Source organism: Delphinus delphis, chromosome 16 (assembly GCF_949987515.2).
Source record: "Delphinus delphis chromosome 16, mDelDel1.2, whole genome shotgun sequence".
NCBI classification, from domain to species: domain Eukaryota; kingdom Metazoa; phylum Chordata; class Mammalia; order Artiodactyla; family Delphinidae; genus Delphinus; species Delphinus delphis.
Window position 1 is genome coordinate 78,908,151 of NC_082698.1, and position 11,148 is coordinate 78,919,298.

At 37.4% G+C, this 11,148-nt stretch overlaps 1 protein-coding gene across 5 annotated transcripts in view; it reads left to right on the plus strand.

The window, feature by feature from the left end:
• Positions 1 to 8,322, plus strand: part of ARID4B (AT-rich interaction domain 4B) — a 126,792-nt gene extending 118,470 nt beyond the window's left edge. For 3 of the 5 annotated variants that reach the window (XM_060035039.2, XM_060035038.2, XM_060035041.2), the window contains exons 22-24: positions 2,389 to 2,604; positions 3,590 to 3,736; positions 6,452 to 8,321. In XM_060035039.2, the coding sequence (XP_059891022.1) occupies positions 2,389 to 2,604; positions 3,590 to 3,736; positions 6,452 to 6,579 (491 nt within the window). In that variant the 3' untranslated portion in view covers positions 6,580 to 8,321. The other 2 variants (XM_060035042.2, XM_060035043.2) reach the window with 2 other exon arrangements.
• Positions 8,323 to 11,148: the final 2,826 nt, after the last annotated feature.

Sequence of the window (11,148 nt, forward strand, 5' to 3'; positions counted from 1 at the left end):
GTATTCAGGATACGGGACAGTTAATATTTTGATTTCGTCTCTAACAAACCGCCCCCCTCCCCCACCAGTAAAATCACACAGAAGTCTTTTGATCCTAGGTAAATTCTAGGATTGAGCAATTTATTATTCAGCAGTGGTACTGATTGCTGTTGAATGATCAGGTAATCTTTTAAAAAATAGTAGCCAATATAATATAAACATCAACATCTTCGTTAGTTTTATGTTCAACTGTTCTTTTGCCATTTTATATATATTACATATTATGAAATGCTTGAGTTATATATTATTTTTATTACAAGGAAATTGATTGCTTTGTAATTCTTCCAGGCAAAATCTGCCTGGAAGAGAACAATCAAGATAGCTTTAGAGCTGTAAATCCAGTAACTCCCGTGCACTACCTTTATCTTCGGTATCCTAGACTATGTATCTAAGAGCAGCTGTGAGAATACTCTGGTTAAGTATGTTGTAACTAATGACTTTAGCAATGATTCTGTTTATCAACCTACAGGAATATATATACTGTATTTCTCCTGAGAGCTGCACATTTTATCTCTCTTTTGTAGACAAAGTAAGAAGCAGAAAATATGTAAAGAATTTCTTTTCAGGTGTCCCACACTGACCTCCTGCTGCTCTTCCAGGAGACTCCTGCCACCTCCACTGCCTGACCTTTGCTATCGGCCGGCTTGGCTGCACTTCAGTGCAGAAAAGGGTTATGCGGCCAGTTCCCCGAGGTTCTGCTGAGCCCATATGACTTCCAGGCGGTGAATATGGCATCCTTTGGGGCCCCGGGCGGCTGTGTTCAGCAAGGCCATGAAAGCCAAGCTGAGGCAGACCACTGCATCAGAGTGGGCCCAAGCCTTGGGTGGCTTAGCTAGGAGTTGCCAGGGGTTCCAGAGCAGCAGTGGGGGGACTGGGAAGGGATTCTTTAAACGTATGTATAAAAGAGTGGTGGAGATTCTTTATTCCCAAAACACCACAGTGGGAGGAGTTGCTGTGTGTCTTTCCTATCTGGAACACTTTTCAGGCTTTTAGAGCTTAACTATACTTTTTTTTTGGTTAAATGAAGAATCAGGAAATGAAAATCGATAAATTTGATGCCAAATTGATCACTTATTTGGAGTAACTGATAGGATATTCAGAGTGTTTTTTATTACACTCTGATGTTTTTATCTTCAAGACTTTTAAATGACATTCTCTAAGAGGGCTCATCGTCAGCAAGTCAATTAACATATTCATATAATTGAGAGATAATAGCAGTTGACCGCATATTCTCCCATTTTAATTATTGGGCTTACGACTTGATAAATCAGAATGAGGAAACAGTTCTCTGAGAATAATTTAGTAAAGTGAATTAACTCTCATAGAATCTACAATAATGCTTTGCATCCAGAAAGAGGTAATTTATGGAAATACCAGTCCCATAACCTGTTCACATGTCAAGGTGTTAAGCATTTCCATTCTAGTCCTGAGGCTTTAATCAGCAATGGCAGATGTAACATAATTATTACATAGACTTCTGCATTTATTTTTTTATTTATTTTATTATTATTATTATTTTTTTTTTTTTTTTTTTTTTTTGCGGTACGCGGGCCTCTCACTGTTGTGGCCTCTCCCACTGCGGGGCACAGGCTCCGGACGCGCAGGCTCAGCGGCCATGGCTCACAGGCCCAGCCACTTCGCGGCATGCGGGATCTTCCCGGACCGGGGCACGAACCCGCGTCCCCTGCATTGGCAGGCGGACTCTCAACCACTGTGCCACCAGGGAAGCCCTGTATTTTTTAATAAATTACTGAATATATTTACCAGGGTAAAACTGATGGTTTATTTTAGTCAACAACTATGATGTAGGAGTTTCTTAAAGAATCATTGTATGTAACAAAGTTTAGAGTTTATTCCCAAAGAATTCTTTATTAAATATGATGATTATGCATCACTGTTTGTGGCCAAAGGAGTAGGAAAGTGTGACATGTACACAATCTGTACACAGTTTAAATTATGAAAGTTAAGAGGTTTCCATTATGAGTCATTTTAAAAGATGCTGTATTCTACTTTATATATATTAACGTAATAGAGTTAAAAGCCATTTAAATAATTACTGTATATTTGATAGTCTACCAGGTGTAATGAAAGATTAGTTTGAGTGTTTTTTAAAAATATGTTATTGACAATTCAGGTAAGAAGAGTTTTTGGTTTTGTTTTCCTTAACTGAGATACTGCTGTGTTTATACTTAATGATTTTCCAGGTTTTTAGGCAGGGTCTGTAAAGCAAGTTGTTTACTGTAGTAATAAATTCAAATGGTTAACTTTAAATTGTCCACTAAAATCTGTGACACTGTGTACTTTTCTATTTACTAACACTTTTCTTCTTCTTCTTTTTTTTTTTTTCAGCAAATAGTAGTGATAGTGAAGAGCTTTCTGCTGGTGAAAGTGTAACTAAGGCTCAGCCCGTCAAATCTGTTTCCAGTGGAATGAAGGCTCATGGTACCAAATCTCCTGCTAGGACGCAGTCTCCAGGAAAATGTGGAAAGAATGGTGATAAGGATCCTGACCTCAAGGAACCTAGTAATCGATTACCCAAAGTTTACAAATGGAGTTTTCAGATGTGTAAGTGACATACATTAAATCAGCAGTTAAGCAGCAGAAACTGCATCCTAGTAATTCTTGATGCCAGTAATTCTGGAAAAGTGGCTGTAACCAGACTGAGAGACATAATAACCATTCACTGCAGTGTAGCTTATTTGGATCTTGATTTGAACAGAAAATTGCTGAAAGATAACTTGTAAGGCATTTGAGGCACACGTCAGCATTGATGAGGTATTTCTGCTGTGTCAGCAGTTTGCTGTAAAAGCCTGGTGTAAGGTGGGGAGTGAATGGAGGCATAAGTGAGGCAAAGTCTGCCATGAATCACTGGTCACTGCAGCTGAGTGACGGGCGTGAAAAAGAGACTACCGCAGTTTCTCACACAGGGAAAGAGTCTTAGGGGACTGAAAGTGCTTTAGAGCGTGTGAAAGCTTTCCTCCAACATAAAAGTATTAGAAGAATCTAAAAAAGAACGAAAGGAGGGGACTCCTCTGGCGGTCCAGCGGTTGAGACCCCATGCTTCCCCTGCAGGGGGCGTGGGTTCCATCCCTGGCCGGGGAAGTTCCACGCGCCATGCGCTGCGACCAAAAAAAGTTGATGGGACATGCATTAAGAGATAAACTTTAAGAAAAGAACAAAAAGCAGACGAAAGACAAAAATTTATCCACAGTCCTAACATTCAAAAAATATGCAAATTAATGTTGTACTGTGGTGATACTGTACATGAATGTGGGATTTTTCTTTCTGGTAAATGTGGAATTTTTAACCTCTATGTTTAGGTCCTAAGATCTTTAATTCTACACACTCATTCATTCAAAAACTACCATGCATGTGTTAGTGCCGAGCATTGCTCTAGGCTAGGGAAAAAAAATCTTCGGCAAACAAATGTTTACAAGCCTAATTTTAGTTTATCTGTCTTCCTCATTCTACAGCCACACTATATGTTCTCTCTCTTATATATTAAAATTGTGTTCACAAATGCATATTAATGAAAGTTTTAAATTCACAGCGGACCTGGAGAATATGACAAGTGCTGAGCGTATCACAATTCTTCAAGAAAAACTGCAAGAAATCAGAAAACATTATCTGTCATTAAAATCTGAAGTAGCTTCCATTGATCGGAGGAGAAAGCGTTTAAAGAAGAAAGAGAGAGAAAGTAAGTGTTTTTACCTTACTTTACTTAAACATAAAGCAGTTTGCGACTGTGCAGTTGGGCTCACGTGAGTTGTGTTTGTGTATCTTCAGGCAGGCTCTTTAATCCCTCTGGCTTATTTTCCTCATCTATCAAGTGGGAAAATTTATCAAAAGAAACAGTTATCTCAAACCATAATATTCACTTTCACGGAGCTTACAGTCTGCTTTTCCGCCAAAACTAATATTTCAGACTGTGAAGAGACTAGGGCAATGTTAAGGCAGTGATTGGGTGGCTTGCATTAGATTACCAATGGCTGGGACATTTTCTTTGAGACCCGAATGACCAGAGGAAGTGAGAGAAGTTAAAATCTGAGGGAAGGGTGTTGTCTTAGTTTTCTGGGGCTGCCGAAACAAAGCTCAGGTCTACCTCAGAGAGATGTTGCGGGTTCTTTTCTAGAATACCACAATAAAGCAAATATCACAATAAAATGAGTCACATGAATTTTTTGGCTTCCCAGTGCATATGAAAGTTATGATTACACTATACTGTAGTCTGTTAAGTGTGCAACAGCATCACGTCGAAGAAAAGAAACGATGTACGTACCTCAGTGAAAAATACTTTATTGTTAAAAATGCCAACCATGATCTGAGCCGTCATTGTGATCTTTTTGCTGGTGGAGGGTCCTGCCTCGATGTTGATGCTGCTGACTGATCCGGGTGGTGGTTGCTGAAGCCTGGGGTGGCCATGGCAGTTTCTTACAATAAGACAACAAGGAAGTTTGCTGCATCAAGTGACTCTTCCTTCCATAAACGATTTCTCTCCAATGCTGTTTGAAAGCATTTTACCCACAGTGGAACTTCTTTCCGGATTTGAGTCGGTGCTCTCACACCCTGCTGCTGCTCCATTAACTAAATTTATGTAATATTCGAAATCCTTTGTTGTCATTTCAACAGTCAAATAAGTTCACTGTCTTATATGGGCATGGTTCATGGCATCCCAAAGCAATTACGGTAGTAACATCAAAGATCTGTGCTCACAGATCACCATAACAAATATAACATAATAATAATGAAAAAGTTTGAAATACTGTGAGAATTACCAGAATGTGACACAGAGACACAAAGTGAACAAATACTGTTGGAAAAAATGCTGCAATAGACTTCTGGATTCAGGGTTGCCACAAACCTTCAATTTGTTAAAAAACACAGTATCTTTGAAGGGCAATAAAGCAAAGCATACTACAACGAAGGAGCCTTTATCGCAGGCACAGTTATCTTGGGAAACTCTGTGACTGTGTGTTTGGAGAACTAGCTACTTTTAGTTCTAAGAATAGGTCCCAAGGAAGAATATGTGGTCACAAAGAAGCTTGTTACGGTAATATTTATAATAGCAGATAGAAATCATTAACTTGTATTCTCCAGTAAAATATGGCATCGGTGAAAAATAAGTAGACGTTTAAATTTTTATTTATAATGCTCAAAGTATTCATTTGATGTCGGTAACAGCAAAAGACTAGGAATTATTTAGTTACAATTCATAAATATAGTGGAACACTATTCAGGTTTGAAAAGAAAAAGAGGTAAGTCTATATATGTACTGATAAGGAATCATCTCCTCAGATTGTTAAGTGTAAAAACCAAGAGTCAGACTCTATACTGTGCTTCCACTTGGGTTTTTAAAAGCGAAGTTACTAGTGTTTTCATTTTAAATGTGCATATCATATCTCTAGATTCTACGAAAAAAATTCCTCTAGAACTGGGGTTGTAGACATTTTCTGTAGAGACAGATAGTAAATATTTTGGGCTTTGTGGGCCTTGTAGTCTCTTTAGAACTACTTGACCTTATGAAATTTGCTGTAGGCAAGATGTAAAGAAATGGGCATAGCTGTGTTCCAATAAAATTTTCTTGACAAAAACAGGCAGGCCAGATTTGGCCCTGGGGCAATAATTTGCCAGTCCCTGTTGTGGAGTTTTAAAGATTGTGAAGCAGCTGGTAACAGTGGGGAGGGGAATTTGGAGGGTTAGGAGGGTCCTGGATGAGAGGGAGATTAGCTTTTCCACTTTAATATCCCAGCACTGAACGATTTCGTTTACTTTGTGCATGTATTCATTAAAAAATAAGTTTTCAAACACTGATTTATAGCAATGAGAGAATTTCTGTGAGGAAAATAACTAATGTGTCATTTGCTTTGTAAACCAAGTGGAGGAAAATGCAGTAGTTATGATGTGATGTGTGGTAGTAGTTATTTTTCCCAACTTTAAGAAGCAATTAGCTTTCCCTTCTCATCACCATTTAATTTTATAAGGAACTCCAGAAGCAGAAACATACAGGAATTGGGAGGGGGGGAAAGATGTGGGGATGGATTACAAACTTTTCCTGTTGGATTGGAAGATCTTTTTGACATTTGTTTCATTATTACGGAAGTCTACCTTTTGTTTTATTTCCATGTCTCGGTAGACTGAGAACACTGTTCATTTTCCTCTTTGATCCGCGCAAGAGCGTTCCCTGGTCTGTCCTTTGTCGTTGCTTCTCCTGTGGTTTGGCAGTGCCTTGTTACTTGAGATGCACTAGGTTTTCATTTCTTTACATAATGGTCTTGTAAGCATTGACTGCTCTCGCAGTAAGCTAAATGATTTTGGAGAACACAGCAGAATTTTAGTTTAGAGGACAAGTGCTTTATTTCCTTCTACTGTTGTATATGCGTGTTATTAAGCTGTTGGTTTCCCTTCGCCTTAGGTGCTGCTACATCCTCGTCATCGTCTTCACCTTCGTCCAGCTCCATAACGGCTGCTGTTATGTTAACATTAGCTGAACCATCAATGTCCAGCACGTCACAGAATGGAATGTCAGTTGAGTGCAGGTGACAGCAGGACTTGCTAAAGCACTTTGCACTTAATGGCTGTTGAGAGCCACGTCTTTTTTTATACTGCACAGTGGCACAAAAAATAAAAAATCAGACAAGCACTATTTTATATTTAAAAATTGTTTCTTGACAAGCTGACTTGGCACTTAAGTGCACTTTTTTTATGAAGAAAAAGTACAATGAACTGCTTTTCCTCAAGCAATAATTGTTTCCAACTTGTCTGGGAATTGTGTGTCTGGTAACTTGAAGGCCTTCCACTGTGGCAAATGGAGGCTTTTCACTGCCTGTAGAGACAATACAGTAAGCGTAGTCATTGGGCGGCCACAACATGTTAAGATAACTTACTGTATATGTATTCCCTTGTATTTTGTTAAAGCTGGAACATTTGATATTTTTCCATTTATTTATGAAAAATATGAACCTATTTTCATTTGTACAAGCTAATTGTTTTTTAAAGCAAGTCACCTTAGGGTGGCTTTAATTGTATAACTCAAGCACATGTAATAAATTCAGAACCTGCAGTTAACAGGATATTAGACATCAATCCTGATAACCAAATATTAAAGATTCTCTTTAAAAAAGACTGAACATGTTTACAGGTTTGAATTAGGCTAAAAGGTCTTGCAGTGGCTTTTCACGCCCCTTCAAATTGGAATGGAACTACTGTACTTTGCCATTTTTCTATAAATCAGTATTTTTTTTTAATTTTGATATAATACATTGTGTGAAAAAAGAAAATGGCTAATAAACTGTATTAAATCTTAAACAATGTGTAAAGATTGTACTTAGCCAGTTCAAAGTGTATATTTATTCATAATGAATTATAACAGTTATATTTTTGTGTTTTCTTGTAAATGTTTCTTTTTCCTTAAATACAGATAATTCATTTGTATTGCTTATTTTATTATGAGCTACAACAAGAGGACTTCAGGAACAAGTAAACTTTATCGGTATGGTTCAAGGCTGTTGCTATGAACTGTCTCAAAAGGATGGCTGTTATTTTAAGTATAAATAGCTAATCGGGGTGGTAGGCCTATAAAAATTAAATGCCTTGTATAAAATCCAAAATGAACGCAAAATTGTTTTCACCTGTATTGACTTTACGTTGTATGGTTCCAATCTCTGTTCTGTTTGGCACTTGTATTTAATTCTACACCTTTGTAAGACGTTTGTATATTGCGGATGTGTTCATTCAAGCTATTTAATACCTGGCACTGTTAATACACAGTACTTTACTGTACAGACTGTTTTACTGTTTTAATTGTAGTTCTGTGTACTTTTTTTGGACGGGGCTGGCATGTTTTATTTGTTTTCTGGCAATACGACGTGAGAATTTTGAAGCGTTTTGTTGTAGATGCTAACGTGTCAGAATCCTTTACATTCAACTTTTCTAAGAAAAGCATTTTCAGTCTTGCAGTGTGTGCTTACAGTAACTAATTTTGTTGAAAATGGTTTCAAGTTATTCAGATTTGTACAGGACTGTAAAGATTTGTTGACAGCAAAACATTGAAGAAAAGCTTATAGAATAAAAGCTATAAAGTATATATTAGGATCTGCAAACAATGAAGAATTATGTAATATATTGTACAAATGTAAGCAAAGGCTCTGAAATAAAATGCCATAGTTTGTGAATCCTTGATTTTGTTTCTAAAAGATTAAGTAATTTTAGTTCATTTCTGTCTCTGATGCCTGACTGAAACATGTATCTCCAGCATGTATTATCAGAAAGGGTAAAATTGACGTCCAAAAAAGGGAATATTCTGCCTATAGGAATTAAAAGTCCATTAACCAGATTTATGTACAGGATTTGTTAAGCATTCTTATATCTTTGCATACTAGCTTGAGTCTGAAGATGAATACTTCTGACTTGGAGGTTTGTCTAAAGAAGAAAACCAAGATTTTTTTTCTTTAATGCTTGAAACCATTACTAGCGGCTTTTTTTTCCCCTTTTATTTCTTTTCTCTTTTTTAATTTTTATTTTTGGTCTTTTAATGTAATTGGACCTTTGTGGCTCTCTTACACTTTCAGTGCACTCTACCCCATTGCACTTCGGAATCATCTGGGTATTGTTAAAACACTCATCAATACTCCAGCCCCACCCTCAGTCATATTTAATTGGTCTGGGATGGTACCTGGATGCTGGTCTTTTTTTAAAGGTGGCCAGTGATTATAATACTCATCTGGGTTGAGAACCACTGCATCACTTCAAACCTTTAAAATCAATAATTAGGTTTTCTGCCCAATTTAATGAACTTCCCACCAAGAGAAAATTTTTTCTTTAAAACAAAAAGGAAACTTTTTTAAGGCCTAAAAAGCCCAAATGTGTATTTTTGATGCACCTTTGTGACGACCCTTTATTTTCACAGAAATCAGTTTAACGTTTAAAGGATGAGTTTTAAAATCTATAGAACAGTGCTTCTCAAAATGAGGTCCTAGAATACTGCTCCCTGGAAATGCTCTGGGAATTTATTACCAAACATATTTTGGAAATGCTATATATAGCACATCCCCTTCTTAGAGTTTCAGTGTTCGCATGTTAAAAACTTTAAGTTTTTTTAAGGAAGTTTTTTCATTTAACTTACTGATTTTAGACTTACCTGATCATGAAACCCTTTTTTTCAAGGAACTCGCAATATCACCTACTTGTTGGGTTACAGAAACGGTGCTCTAAAGGAGAGTGATTCCAAACTTTGTTGGAGTTGAGGTTTATACCCTTGGGCTTTTCTGCCTATTTCTCGCTTCCTCCCAGCTTCTCCGGAGAGTTTGAGAATTTCATGGCATTACTAGAATTTGACTTAAGTCTTTCCCTGGTCCCCTAAACAACATTTTATCAAACTAGTTTACAATCTCTGATAAAATTAAGATGGTACATTTTTTTACAGTGTTCTCCAAAACCGTTTTTTTTATTCCTACTGAAATAACCTGAGGGTGAGGTCTTGTTAATTTTAATAACCTGGGAAGGTTGGGGATGGTGGACCAGATTCCAGAAACCCCTAACATTTCTTACAAAATGTATTTGTATTTTTTTTAATGAAAAGAGCCCCAATAAGTTTAAGAAACTCTTCAAAGGGGTTAGTGATCTCTAAATGGTTGGAAAGCAGTTCTTAAGAACAGTGGGAATCATTTTTTAACTATCTCCAACCACAGTCTCTTTCATACTTATCACCTTTTCCTCTAGAAGTGTGTGCTGCCTTTCCTTCTTTGTGAGTCCATTTCTTCACCTTTCGTCTAATTTTAACCTGCTATTTACGGATTTTTGTCTAACGTCATATGATGGGTTTTGTATGTATAAGATGTAAATCCCTCGGAGGAATAGTTTCATGGTTTAGTTGTGGAAGTAATAGATATATAAGAGATCATAAAATTAAGCACTAAATTGTATGGGCATTAGAGTTTAAAGAGGGCAGTGTATGAGCACGCAAGGAATATGATGACTGATGTGATGGTGACTTAGAGGAGATGGCAAACCTTAGCATTTAACTGAGATTCATCTGGAAATGGAATGTGTAGGTAGTCTAGAGTGGAGAAAGGCCAGATTCAATGACATTGCGGTGTTCCAGAGAGGAAGTGATTCTTGGAATATGCTAGGGAGAGTGAGGAAGGAATCTGATTGGAAGACATGCTGATAGAAAAATGAGTAGAATGTCGTCATTGGATGGTATAGGATAGATGGAGATGCTAGAGTTGCAAATATGGACAGTTGAGTTTTTCTCATCTTTGTGTGATACCACATGCCAAAATAAGGGACTCAAATCAAAACCAGTGCCAAGCAGTTGAATATTGTTTTTCCATCACATTATCTGATGTGGACTGTAAAAAAGATCGCATATATTCCCAGTGACTTCTATTAAGCAGCTCTCCAAAATTAGCAAATCTGTTCCCATAGATTCAAAGTCAAGTTTGATTTTACCACCAAAACTACTGATTCAGTGATTTATCTAATGATAATCTAATATTTTTTATTGCTTAAATGTCAATTTACCACATATTTACTAGGTACGGTGAATGGGGATACAGAGCACAGGCTGAATAAGACAACCATTTACATTTAGAGAGACTGTTATATCTCTACTGTAAATAGCTGGGAAATTGTCCTAAGTGGGCTGGGCCTTGAAGGATGGGTACAATTTTGCAGGTGAAAATGAGGGGCAAAGAGGGGGGCGATTGTGGGGGAAGGAATAACAAGAATAAGAAGGAATGACAAAAGGTGAAGGAATAAAGAGGTGGTGGAAAAAAGCGGACTTTGGGAAGGTAGGCCAAGAAGACAGCATAGTTTTGAGAGCCGAGAGCCCCTTTTCTTGGTAGAATAGAGCAGAGCAGCTTAGAGCTGTGGTCTCTATTTGTTTTTAACTTTATTTTAAAATAATGTCAAATTTCAGAAAAGTTGCAAGAGCAGTACAAAGGGAGTCCCATGTATCCTTCAACCGATTCACCAGTTGTTAATACCGTGTGACATACATCCCTGTAACTTAATTTCCCGACAAACCTCCCTCCTTCCTCTTCGACAACTCAGGGGTTTTCCTAAGTGTTTTCCCTTTGCTTGGACTGACACCCCAGTACCAGCCTGGCT